At 42.7% G+C, this 14227-nt stretch overlaps 1 protein-coding gene across 2 annotated transcripts in view; it reads right to left on the bottom strand.

The window, feature by feature from the left end:
• The window catches only part of LOC135506095 (5'-3' exoribonuclease 2-like), a 38627-nt gene that overhangs the window by 10587 nt on the left and 13813 nt on the right, over positions 1-14227 (bottom strand). For both annotated transcript variants that reach the window (XM_064925519.1, XM_064925520.1), the window contains 9 exons: positions 10621-10756; positions 8095-8202; positions 7922-8011; positions 7640-7712; positions 7348-7431; positions 5243-5340; positions 4800-4879; positions 4636-4692; positions 3054-3122 (listed from right to left, as the gene is read on the bottom strand). In XM_064925519.1, the coding sequence (XP_064781591.1) occupies positions 3054-3122; positions 4636-4692; positions 4800-4879; positions 5243-5340; positions 7348-7431; positions 7640-7712; positions 7922-8011; positions 8095-8202; positions 10621-10756 (795 nt within the window). The remainder of the gene's footprint in view (positions 1-3053; positions 3123-4635; positions 4693-4799; positions 4880-5242; positions 5341-7347; positions 7432-7639; positions 7713-7921; positions 8012-8094; positions 8203-10620; positions 10757-14227) is intronic.

The raw sequence follows: 14227 nt of genomic DNA, 5'->3' as shown, positions 1-14227 counted from the left end.
TAAATTGACTGGACATGATTTGGAAAGGCACACACCTGTCTATATAAGGCCCCATAATAGACAGTGCATGTCAGAGCAAAAACCAAGCCATGAGGTCGAAGGAATTGTCTATAGAGCTCCGAGACAGGATTGTGTCGAGGCACAGATCTGGGGAAGGGTACTAAAACATTTCTGCATCATTTAAGGTCCCCAAGAACACGGTGGCCTCCATCATTCTTGAATGGAAGAAACTTCTAACCACCAAGACTCTTCCTCGAGCTGGCTGCCCGGCCAAACTGTGCAATCGGGGGAGAAGTGCCTTGGTCAGGGAGGTGATCAATAACCCAATGGTCACTCTGTCAGAGCTCCAGAATTCCTCTGTGGAGATGGGAGAACCTTCCAGAAGGACAACCATCTCTGCAGCATTCCACCAATCAGGTATTTTATGGTAGAGTGGCCAGATGGAAGCCACTCCTCTGAAAAAGGCACATGACAGCACACTAGCAGTTTTCCAAAAGGCACCTAAAGGACTCTGACCATGACAAACAAGATTCCCTGGTCTGATAAAACAAAGATTAAACTCTTTGGCCTGAAAGCCAAGCGTCTCATCTGGAGGAACCCAGGCATCAGCTGGCCAATACCATGACGCATGGTGGTAGCATCATGCTGTGGGGACGTTTTTCAGCATCAGGGAGTGGGAGGCTAGTCAGGATGGAGGGAAAGATGAACGGAGCAAAGTACAGAGAGATCCTTGATGAAATCCTCCAGAGCACTCAGGACCTCAGACTGGGGTGAAGGTTCACCTAACAGGACAGCGACCTTAAGCACACAGCCATGACAACGCAGGAGTGGCGTCGGGACAAGTCTCTGAATGGTCCTTGAGTGGCCCCAGCCAGAGCCCAAACCCGATCAAACATCTCTGGAGAGACCTGAAAATAGCTGTGCAGCGATGCACCCCATCCAACCTGACAGAGCTTGAGAGGATCTGCAGAGAAGAACGGGAGAAACTCCCCAAATACAGGTGTTCCAAGCTTGTAGCGTCATACCCAAGAAGACTCGAGGCTGTAATCGCTGGTAAAGGTGCTTCAAAGTAGTACTGAGTAAATAAATGGTCTGAATGCTTACGGTTATGTGATGTTTTAGATTTTTAATACATTTGCAAACATGTCTAAAAATGTGTTGCCTTGTCATTATGGGGTATTGTGTGTAGATTGATGAGCAAATAAAACAATGTAATACATTTTAGAATAAGGCTGTAATGTAACAAAATGTGGAAAAAGTGAAGGTGATCTGAATACTTTCCAAATGCGCTGTATGTCCATGGTATCACATCAGGACAAGTAAAGATAGTTTTTATTTGAAGTCCATCAGGCCTGGCCAGACAGTGACGTTAAAGTGAGTGACTCGTCAGTAGCCTACCAAATTGCATCGGTAAGAGAGCCATTCACTTAGCTCCCTTATATGCTTACTGGTAGACTTTTTGGAGATTATCTTCAAATAAATTATGAAAACATTCAATGAATATGGTGAATCATTCTCACCGCAAGAACAATAGGTAGGCTAGTGGAGAGATATCATATTTTGCACCAGAGTGAGGCTAAAAGAAAACAGCTTGAATTGTTTTAAGCCAATGATACTTATATGGAATATTCAACGATATTGACATATGTCTAGTGATTTAATCAAAGTGTTCACAACGGACTAGTCAACTGCTGCTTTCTGTGTAGCAAACCCCCTGTCAAACGCCTGCTTCATTCATGCCTGTATTGCAGATGGCTGAGAAAATGCCTCAAAAGGAAGCTTGAAGCCTGTGGAAGTCAGCAGACTGCTACAGGATTCTTTAAAGGCCCAATGCAGTCAAAATATTATTTTTTTCTTGTGTTTTATATCATATTGTACAACAACTGATTAAACACTTTTGCGCCCCTTGGGCGGTGGAGATCTTCAGGGTAGTAAGTTGGTCTGTTAATATCCCTCTAGTGGTGTAGGGGCTGTGCTTGGACAAAGTGGGTGGGCTAATATCCTGCCAGGTTGGTCCTGTCCGGGGGTATTGTCGGACGGGGCCACAGAGTCCCCCGACCCAACCAGTCTCAAGTATCTATGCTGTAATAGTCTATGTGCCGGGGGGGTAGGGTCAGTCTGTTATATCTCGTGTAATTCTCCTGTGTGAATTTAATTATATTCTCTCTCTCTCTCCCCCCTCCCGGAGGACCTGAGCCCTAGGATCATGCCTCAGGACTACCTGGCCTGATGACTCCTTGCTGTCCCCAGTCCAACTGGTCGTGCTGCTGCTCCAGTTCTGCCTGCGGCTAAGGAACCCTGAACTGTTCACTGGACGTGCTACCTTGTCCCAGACCTTCTGTTTTCCACTCTCTCTCCCTACCACACCTGCTGTCTCGACCTTTGAACGATCGGCTATGAAAAGTCAACTGAAATTTACTTCTGATGTACTGACCTGTTGTACCCTCTAAAACCACTGTGATTATTATTTGACCCGGCTGGTCATCTATGAACGTTTGAACATCTTGAACAATCTGTCCTTAAATGACCATGTACTCTCAATCTCAACCCGGCACAGCCAGAAGAGGACTGGCCACCCCTCAGAGCCTGGTTCCTCTCTAGGTTTCTTCCCAGGTTCCTGCCTTCCTGGGGAGTTTTTCCTAGCCACTGTGTTTCCATATTTGCATTGCTTGCTGATTGAGGTTTTAGGCTGGGTTTCTATATAGCACTTTGTGCCCACTGCTGATCTAAAAAGGGCTTTATAAATACATTTGATTGAATAAAAGTTTTTTTTATTTATAAATCATGTTTTTTCTCCTGGCTGAAAACACAATCTAGCATTAGAATGTACTAGACGGCCACCAAAATAGAATAGAGCTCGTTTGGCAAAAATGTCAACCTGGGGGGGAGCCTGGCTGGCTACATGTGTTTGTGGAAAACACTGAGAATATACACCAGGTGTTATACACACAGTAAGATTATATACAACACCGATGCAATGGGAACATGTTAATTATAAAAAGTAAGTATTAAAATAGCTATATTTATATATATAAAATAAACGATTAACTTACTTAGCTCCAGGAAGAATGACAGCCTTGAACACAAAGGTCTCTCCGTACTGTGGGTCCTTATATTTCACTCTGCCAAGATAAAAAGGAACAATTTACACATTTATAAAATTGAATTTTTGCTACAATTGATTTTACGAATTATTAATGTGTTAGTTTATATTGGAACTTAACCTGTATTTAGCCTAAGTGAAAACAGAAAAATTATTTCCAAGAACATGGATCCCCTAAGAGTACAAGCAAAGCTGACCCGAAACCTTGCATTGGCAATATATTCAATAACCATCCTGCCCCAAGGAGAAATGCAGTGATCCCTGGTATTATCATCCTCCAATATTCCAGCGCTGGTCATAGAAAACGGTATCAATTCAAGTTTGGCATGAGTCTTGTTCCAGCTCAGTGTGAATGAGGGACACGTCTTCAAAATGCCCCCCCCCCTCATCTGGTCAAAAGTAATGAACTATATTAGGGAGCCATTTGGGACGCAGGCCCGGTGTGAATGAAAGAGTCTTAGCTTCTCTTAGACCTGACCCCCCAGAAGGTCATTTCATCTAAGGACCCAGTGACAGTTGCAGCCCTCTTGTGGTAAATATGAGAGTCTGAATTCGACCATTGTAGCAAAAATGTTGTTTTTTTCCCTTTTCACACAGAAGTTGACATTCGACATCGCCTCCTGGTCGAGATCAATCACGAATTTAGGAAGGAATGTGAATTTACCACTAAGAATTGTCAACTTGCCCTTCTGGTGAAAATTCTTAAGGAATTCAGTCTGTGTACAGCCAGATATGGTAAAACATTCAAGTATGAATAAATTGTAGCTTCCATCAAATTGAATTGTTGCAAATAAAAGGCTCTGCCTGATGACATAGGTCACATAAAAAAAATATAAAAAAATAAATCGCTTGTGTGGTTATAGTCCCATGTACCGAATACAAAATACAAGTTAAAATGGGTTTCCATCACATTTTCAACTCTACTGATGGTTCTCACAAAAAAAGGCTTGCGTTGTATAGCGAGTGTACCCACTCTGGTATTGGCATGTGTGCTCGAGCCAACAGCATGCAGGGCAGATGCAGTACTCTATCTACGCCGCTGTTGGCTACAGCATATGTATAGCCTACATGAGATTATTATGGAAAAAAGAGCAAGATTATTTTCGTCAAAAACGGCAGCCAAGCGTTGATGAACATGTCAGCAGAATAAGACCCTCAATATTTATTGAAAAAGAGCATCAAGCTCATCACCTTGCACTTTCTCAACCCTGTGAAGTTCATAATTTATTTAATTTGTAGCCTAATAAACTGCATACTTCCCCTAGTGGGAGGACCACACAACATGTCATAACGTGACTCCAAATTTACTTTGTCGACATTTGGAAAATGTACATAAAAATGTTCTGTTTCCATCAAGCCTGTCATGCCATTTTTTTTACCCTACATGTACTTAAATCACATAAAAAGGTTGGATGGAAACCTGGTTAATGGGACTATGGAAGAACAAATATTGGGCAGCAGACCAGACACCATTTTGGTTACGTATACCCCCTGGGAACCAGAGGTTGTGAGGTTAAAATATGAATCCTTACCCAATGGCGGTGTTCTGTGCAATGTCCCGCAGCATGGGGATGGGAGACTGCACTGGCCTAACAAATGATGTTTCACAGTCATAGGTTAGCCAGGATTCTCTCCACAGAAGGATAGATAAATGGTAACTTCTAAAATGTATGATAATAAAATAGATATTCCTTACTTATCTGGTAGGATAGGGTCTTCGTCAAGATTTAATGTACCTTGAATTCCATGGCATAGTTCTGCTGGCATCTCAGTGCCCTGAGGAAAACACACACAGCAATGTTAATATCATACTATATTTAAGCAATAAGCCCAAGGAGGTGTGGTATATGGCCAATATACTGTTTTTAAGCACGACGCAATGCAGTGCCTGGACACAGCCCTGGTCGTGGTATATTGGCCATATATCACAAACCAAGGTTTATTGCTATTGCTATTATAAACTGGTTAACAATGTAATTAGAGCAGTAAAAATCAAATGTTTTGTCATACACATGGTATACGGTCTGATATTCCACGGCTGTCAGCCAATCAGCATTCAGGACTCTAACCACCCAGTTAATAATACACTATACAATAAACTATTAGTTGATCAGGCTGCAGGGACATGGCTTTACATACCTCATGAGATTCTCCACGGTACAGTTCCTGGATGAAGTCACAGCAAGGATGAGACTTCCCAACAAACAGCATATCACTGCCAAGGCTGTTCCGCTTGTCTGAAAGAAAGAGAAAACATCAGCTGGAGTGACTAACAGTCAATATTCAAAACGATTTCTAAAAGGGAGTTCTTTACACAATAAACCTATTGATTAGCACTAACACCACGGTCATTCAAGATACACATGGCTATGCGAGTTCAAGTAGTAATTTCACAGGTGGAGTACTTCAGTGATAAAGTAATGTTATACAGGTCATTCAGAAAGTATTTGACCTTTTCTCCACATTTTGTTCAGTTCGAGTCTTATTCTCAGATGGATTAATAAAATATCTACACACAATAACACATAATGACAAAGCAAAAACAGGTTTTTAGAAAGTAGGAAAATTAAAAAGAACAGAAATACCTTATTTACATAAGCATTCAGACCCTTTGCTATGAGACTCGAAATTGAGCTCAGGTGCATCCTTAAGATATTTCTACAACTTGATTGGAGTTCACCTGTGGTAAATTCAATTGATTGGACATGATTTGGAAAGGCACACACCTGTCTATATAAGGTCCCACGGTTGACAGTGCATTTCAGTGCAAAAAACAAGCCATGAGGTTAAAGGAATTGCCCATAGAGCTCCGAAACAGGATTGTGTCAAGGATCAGATCTGGGGAAGAGTACCAAAAAATTTCTGCAGCATTGAAGTTCCCCAAGAACACAGTGGCCTCCATCATTCTTGAATGGAAGAAGTTTGGAACCACCTAGACTCTTCCAAGAGCTGTCTGCCAGACCAAACTGAGCAATCGGGGGGAGAAGGGCCTTGGTCAGGGGGGTGACCAAGAACCCGATGGAGCTCCAGAAGAAAAACTCTGCAGTACTCCACCAAATCAGGCCTTTATGGTAGTGGCCAGACGAAAGCCACTCCTTAGTAAAAAGGCACATGACAGCCCGCTTGGAGTTTGCCAAAAGTCATCTAAAGGACTCTCAGACCATGACAAACAAGATTCTCTGGTCTGATCAAAAGATTGAACTGTTTTGCCTGAATGCCAAGTGTCACGTCTGGAGGAAACCTGGCACCATCCCTACAGTGAAGCATGGTGGTGGCAGCATGCTGTGGGGATATTTTTCAGCAGCAGGCACTGGAAACTAGTCTGGATCGAGGGAAAGATTGTACTTAATAAAAAATAAAAAAAATTAACTAGGCAAGTCAGTTAAGAACAAATTCTTATTCACAATGATGACCTACACCAGCCAAACCCGGACAACACTAGGTCAATTGTGCACCGCCCTATGGCACTCCCAATTACGGCCGGTTGTGATACAGCCTGGATTCGAACTAGGATGTCTGCAGTGATGCCTCTAGCACTGACCGCTGTGCCACTTGGGAGCCACTTGATGAAAACCTGCTCCAGAGTGCTCAGGACCTCAGACTGGGACGAAAGTTCACTGAAAAGGACAACGACCCTAAGCACACAGCCAAGACAAAGCAGGAGTGGCTTCGGTACAAGTTTCAATGTCCTTGAGCGGTCCAGCCAGAGCCCAGACTTGAACATCTCTGGAGAGACCTGAAAACTGCTGTGCAGCAATGCTCCCCATCCAACCTGTATCTGCAGAGAAGAATGGGAGAAACTCCCCAAATACAGGTGTGCCAAGCTTGTAGCGTCATACCCAAGAAGACTTGAGGCTGTAATCGCTGCCAAAGGTGCTTCAACAAAGTACTGAGTAAAAGGTCTGAATAGTTATGTAAATGTGATCATTTTATTTGTAATACATTAGCTCAAATTTCTAAAAAGCTGTTTTTGCTTTGACATTATGGGGTATTGTGTGTAGATTGATGAGAGATTATTAGATTCATTATTCCATTTTAGAATAAGGCTGTAACGTAACAAAATGTGGAAAAAGTCAAGGGGCCTGAATACTTTCCAAATGCATAGTACATTCATCTTCTAAAGGTGTGTTTGTCACACATGAAATGTTTAATTAATAAAGTACTGTAACTGTACTACTGTGATACATATTCCCGAAGGGGTCGTTTACAATGGTGGATTGAAGTTGAAGAATCCCATTACTCACTTTCCTCTGGAGAAAGGTTTGGGTAGACTTCAGCCAGGGCTGCCCTCAGCCTGCGCTCATCCACGAAGGGAAGCAATGCAACACCTACACACCGAGGGGAAAATGCATTCAATCAAATGTATAATATAAAGCTCTTTTTAAAATCAGCAGTAATGCTTTACAGTTACCAGGCCTGGACCCCAAAGAGCAAGCAATGCAGTGAGTATATCATTCAGGACATACAAACTAACCACCTACATTCACTGCCATGTCAAGGTGTCCGTTTAAATAGTCCATTATTCTGTTGACTTACCCTGCCAAGCATATTTCTTTCCATTCAAGTCAATGGCAAAGTCATCAGGGTAGAAGTCAATGATGGAGGATTCCTGTTGGAGACGAAGCGACAGGTTAGGAAAACATGGGTGACAAAGCAGTTCAATCAACTTCTATGATCATAACATTGGTCACACTTTATTTGGATGGTCCCCTACATAGAAAATCTATCAGTTCCACATCTATTGCCACTTATAGATTAGCTACATATGCTCAGACTATGCTGAAAATGGTTAACATTTTAAAATTAAGTGAAACTTACTGGGTTGCTCATGAGTGACCGCCATGTTTGGGGCAGGAAGTTTCCACTGGCGGCAGGGAAGACACCCATCAGCTGTTCCAGGGGCTTGAACTGAAACGCAGGAACATTAGACCACACAAAACAGACAGGCCTAACAATGGGAGAGAGAGAAGCCTGACATCCTCCATTCTTACCGGCTTGGTCCCGAGCTCAAAGTCGGTGAACATGCCTTTGATGTCTTTGAAGTCCGAGGCAAATGGGGCGTAGTGGAACGGGAAGTACCACTTCCAGGACGCGCACCCCTGTCAATCAACAGACAGTTAATGAGAGCACCAGGAGAAATGATCCTCCAATAACGGAATTTCCACTAAGCGTGATTAAATTACTAGCTAGCTAGGGGTCCATTTACTCCAGATTTGACTTTACTTTTCATTTATTGACATAAACGACTGAATTCAACATCAGGAAAATAGTAAATCATTACTTTGATTTATTTGCGTAAATAACTGACAATTCAACAGGAAACATTTGAATACATAGCCTACTAAATAATAACGCCCAGGGATGAATAAATACCCCTGGACTAGGCCTACAGATGAGGTCAAATATATTGCACCCTTGCAATTTACAATGTAGTGCATTGAGGGCAAAGAAACACTTGACTCAAACCACATCCATTCAAATTTGGAATAATTGAGTTCAGGTGATTTATGAATTTGAAGTAAAAAAAAGAAATCTCAATATCAGTTTAGATGTTTTCTTCTTGGTCCTGTGCAGTTGTAAATCAAACAAATACACGTGTGAACACCGAACGTTTTCTCAATTTCAATTCATTTTGAGAGAAAAAGGGGAGCTTATATGACCCTCTAATCTAGGCGACACTTGCCTGTGACTGACATTTAATTATCTTAAGATTGCATACTTAGTAGGCGAAGTAGAGGTCGATAAACCATAAAAGTTTAATCATTGGAAGGAATGGTTCAAATGGCTTGGAATTGGGTTTTGTTAGTCCGCCAACTGGCAAACGTACATGTCCCAAAACACTTTCCAATACCAGAGTTGATCAGGCTGTTGAGTGTGTCTAGTTGTCCCACTCCTCTTCAATGGCTGTGCAAAGTTGCTAGATTGTCGGAAACTGGAACACAGTGCCATACACGTCAATACAGGGCATCCCACACATGCTCAATGGGTGACATGTCTGGTGAGTATGCAGGCCATGGAAGAACTGGGACATTTTCAGCTTCCAGGAATTGCTTCCAGATCCTTGCAATATGGGGTTGTGCATTATCATTCTGAAACATCAGGTGATGGCGGTGGATGAATGGCATGACAATGGGTGTCTGGATCTCGTCACGCTCTCTCTGCATTCCAATTGCCATCGATAAAATGCAACTGTGTTCGTAACTTTTGTCTGCCCATACCATAACCCTACCAGCACGGGGCACTCTGTTCACAATGTTGATGTCAGAAAACTTCTTGCCACTCAACCTCATACAACCTGTCAGCCAGCTGCCCGGTACAATTGAAACCGGGATTCATTCGTGAAGAGCACACTTCTCTAGTGTGCCAGTGGCCATCAAAGGTGAGCATTTGCCCACTGAAGTCAGCTACGATGCCAAACTGCAGTCAAGTTAAGACCCTGGTGAGCAGGACGAGCATTCAGAAGCTTCTCTGAGACTTTCAGTTTGCACAGAAATTCTTTGGTTGTGCAAACCCACAGTTTCATTATCTGTCTGGGTGGCTGGTATCAGACGATCCCACAGGTGAAGAAGCTGGATGTGGAGGTCCTGGGCTGGGGTGGTTACACGTGGTCTGCAGTTGTGAGACCAGTTGGACATACTGCTAAATTCTCTAAAACGAAGTTGGCTGATGGTAAAGAAATGTACATTAAATTCTCTGGCAACAACTTTGGTGGACATTCTGGCAGTCGGCATGCCAATTGCACGCTCTCTCAAAACTTGAGACATTTCTGGCATTGTGTGACAAAACTGCACATTTAAGAGTGGCCTTTTGTCCCCAGCACAATGTGTAGTGATCATGCTGTTTAATCAGCTTCTTGATATGCCACACCTGTCAGGTGGATGCTTATCTTGGCAAATTAGAAATGCTAACTAACAGGGATGTAGTGCTTTTCGTGGATCAGTTATTTTAACCCATGAAACATGGGACCCACACTTTACATTTTTGTTCAGTGTATATTCAAATTATATTTGTGCAGGGGCAGGTTTTTAACTTAAAAAAATTCCACCAAAGAATCCAGGCTTGAAACACTTATCATTGGCTAGTGATTTACAATTTCAAAGTCACACCAATGGTTGACTGTTGGCTGGATGGAATGCTCTTCTCTTAGAGGAGGGCTTTCATAACTTAATCTTATTGGTATATAAATACATTTACTGCATGGTGATGTCACCATGGAAGGCCCAAACTCCATCCCACCAAAAAAGGATTAAACAACTCAAACAGCTCTTACACTAAAGGAGCATGATCATAATTTTCACAATTTCACAGTATTATTCCAACCTCAGTGTGGGAATATTTATTTTTTACTGCACTGGGCCTTTAAAGGCAATTTTGTGGCGGCCATTATGTTAATTCTCCACTGTGCTCGTTAACTTTTTCAAATAAGACCTTGCAAGTAAGCATTTCATTTACTGTGTACACTACATTGTATCCTGTGCATTTGAAAAATAAAAAGTTGATTTGAATCAGTGTCATACCTGGTAGTAGTATCGGAGTACCCAGCAGAGACCCTCCACGTAGGACTTCACCACCTTTTTGCGGAAGTCATCGTCAGTCGCGTCAACATCAAACTTGGTTTTGTAGTATCTTTGCTTCCAGCCGTCCTCCCACAACCTAACACACATGGACAGTCATGTTCTATTGTAAGGTTGGGATGACAAAGTCATCTCAACAGCCAGCAAGGACTTGGGCCTCCTAATCAATAGAACTCTGTGAGAAGGCCATACTCAGTCTTGCATGTCTATCACAATTCCGTGTAACATATACTACATGCAGTGCATTCTGAAAGTATTCAGACCGTGACTTTCTCCACTTAAGTAACAGCTTTATTAAAAAATGTATCAATTGTTTCCCCTCCATCTACACACAACAACCCACAATGAAAAAGCAAAAACAGGTTTAGAAATATTTGCAAATGTATAAAAAAAAGAAACTGAAATATCACCTTTACATACAGTTGAAGTCTAAAGTTTACATACACTTAGGTTGGAGTCATTAAAACTCTTTTTTCAACCACTCCACAAACTTAACAAACTAAAGTTTTGGCAAGTCGGTTAGGACATCTACTTTGTGCATGACAAGTCATTTTTCCAACCATTGTTTACAGACTATTTTACTGTATCACAATTCCAGTGGGTCAGAAGTTTACATACACCAAGTTGACTGTGCCATTAAACAGCTTGGAAAATTCCAGAAAATTATGTAATGGATTTAGAAGCTTCTGATAGGCTAATTGACATCATTTGAGTCAATTAGAGGGTTACCTATGGATGTATTTCAAGGCCTACCTTCAAACTCAGTGCCGCTGCTTGACATCATGTGATAATAAAAACAAATCAGCCAAGACCTCAGATTTTTTTTTGTAGACCTTCACAAGTCTGGGTCATCCTTGGGAAAAATGTCTAAACACCTGAAGGTACCACGTTCATCTGTACAAACAACAGTATGCAAGAATAAACACCATGGAACCATGCAGCTGTCATACCGCTCAGCAAGGAGATGCGTTCTGTCTCCTAGAGATGAACGTACTCAATCCCTGAACAACAGCCTTGTGAAGATGCTGGAGGAAACAGGGACAAAAGTATCTATATCCACAGTAAATCAAGTCCTATATCGACATAACCTGAAAGGACACTCAGCAAGGAAGAAGCCACTGTTCCAAAACCGCCATAAAAAAAGCCAGACTACGGTTTGCAACTGCACATGGGGACAAAGATTGTACTTTTTGGAGAAATGTCCTCTGGTCTGATGAAACAAAAATAGAACTGTTTGGTCATAATGACCATCGTTATTTTTGGAGGAAAAATGGGGAGGCTTGCAAGCCGAAGAACACCATCCCAAACGTCATGCATCATGTTGTGGGGGTACTTTGCTGCAGGAAGGACTTTTGCACTTCACAAAATAGATGGCTACATGAGGTAGGAACATTATGTGGATAAATTTAAGCAACATATCAAGACATCAGTCAAGAAGTTAAAGCTTGGTCGCAAATGGGTCTTCCAAATGGACAATGACCCCAAGCATACTTACTAAGTTGTGGCAAAATGGCTTAAGGACAACAAAGCCAAGGTATTGGAGTGGCCATCACAAAGCCCTGAACTCAATCCCATAGAAGATTTGTGGGCAGAACTGAAAAAACTTGTGCGAGCATGGATGCTCACAAACTATACTCAGTTCCACCAGCTCAGGGTTAAATGTCAGGAATTGTGAAAAACTGAGTTTAAATGTACTTGGCTAAGGTGTATGTAAACGTCGGACTTCAACTGTAAGTATTTAGACCCTTTACTCAGTACTTCGTTGAAGCACCTTTGGCAGAAATCACAGCCTCGAGTATTCTTGGGTATAAACAATACAAGCTTTGCACACCTATATTTAGGAACTCACTAGAGTTCCTGACCATTCTTCTCTGCAGTTCCTCTCAAGCTGTCAAATTGGATGGGGCGTGTTGCTGCACAGCTATTTTCAGGTCTCCCCAGAGATATTCGATCGGGTCCATGTCCAGGCTCTGGCTGGGCCACTCAAGAATATTCAGAGACTTGTCCCGAAGCCACTCCTGCGTCGTCTTGGCTGTATGCTTAGGGTCGTTGTCTTGTTGGAAGGTGAACCTTCACCCCAGAGGTTCTGAGTGCTCTGGAGCAGGTTTTCATCAAGGATCTCTGTACTTTTTTCCGTTCATCTTTCCCTCAATCCAGAATAGTCTCCCAGTCCCTGCTGCTGATAAACATCTCCACAGCATGCTGCCACCAGCATGCTTCACCGTAGGGATGGTGCCAGGTTTACGCCAGACGTGATGCTTGGCATTCAGGCCAAAGATTTCAATCTCGGATTTCATCTGACCAGTGAATCTTGTTTCTCATGGTCCGAGAGTCCTTTAGGTGCCTTTTGGCAAACTCCAAGTGTGCTGTCATGTGCCTTTTACCGAGGAGTGGCATCTGTCTGGCCACTGTACCGTAAAGGCTTGGTGTGGTGCTGCAGAGATGGTTGTCCTTCTGGAAGGTTCTCCCATCTCCACAGAGATACTCTGGAGGTCTGTCAGAGTAACCATCAGGTTCTTTGTCACCTCCCTGACCAAGGCCCTTCTCCCCCGATTGCTCAGTTTGGCAGAGCGGCCAGCTCTAGGAAGTCTTGGTGGTTCCAAACTTCTTCCATTTAAGAATTATGGGAGGCCACTGTGCTCTTGGAGACCTTCAATGCTACAGAAATGTTTTGGTGCCCTTCCCCAGATATGTGCCTCGACACAATCCTGTCTCGACGCTCTTCTAAAAACCTGTTTTCGGATTTGTAATGATAGGGTATTGTGTGTAGATAGATGACTTTTTTATTTAATACATTTTAGAACAAGGCTGTAATAACACAAAACATGGAAAAAAGTCTAGGGTTCTGAATACTTAATAAAATCTCCATAGACAAACATTGGCTGTAAAATGGTCCATTCTGAATTAGTCTGACTTTCAACATGGCACCGTCACAGGATGCCACCTTTTCAACAAGTCAGTTCTTCACATTTCTGCCCTGCGAGAGCTGCCCCAGTCAATTGGAAGTGCTTTTATTGTAAAGTGGAAATGTCTAGGAGCAACAACAGCGTAGCCACGAAGTGGTAGGCCACACAAGCTCACAGAATGGGACCGCCGAATGCTGAAGCGCGTAAACATAGTCTGCCCTCGGTTGCAACACTCACTAGAGTTCCAAACTGCCTCGGAAAGAAACGTCAGCACAACAACTTCGTCTGGAGCTTCATGAAATGGGTTTCCATGGCCGAGCAGCAGCACACAAGCATAAGATCTCCATACACAATGCCAAGTGTTGGCTGGAGTGGTGTGAAGCTCACCGACATTTGACTCTGGAGCAGTGGAAACATGTTCTCTGACGTGATGATTCACCATCTGGCAGTCCGACGGACACATCTGGGTTTGGTGCATGCCAGGAGAACGCTACTTGCCCCAATGTATAGCACCAACTGTAAAGTTTGTTGGAGGAGGAATAATGGTCTGGGGATGTTTTTCATGGTTTGGGCTAGGCATACTTTCGGTCATATAGTGCATTATAGCCAGTAAGAGACCATTTCCTCATCTTCCATACAGGATT

Source organism: Oncorhynchus masou, chromosome 19 (assembly GCF_036934945.1).
Source record: "Oncorhynchus masou masou isolate Uvic2021 chromosome 19, UVic_Omas_1.1, whole genome shotgun sequence".
NCBI lineage: Eukaryota > Metazoa > Chordata > Actinopteri > Salmoniformes > Salmonidae > Oncorhynchus > Oncorhynchus masou.
This window is presented reverse-complemented; position numbering and strand designations above follow the sequence as displayed.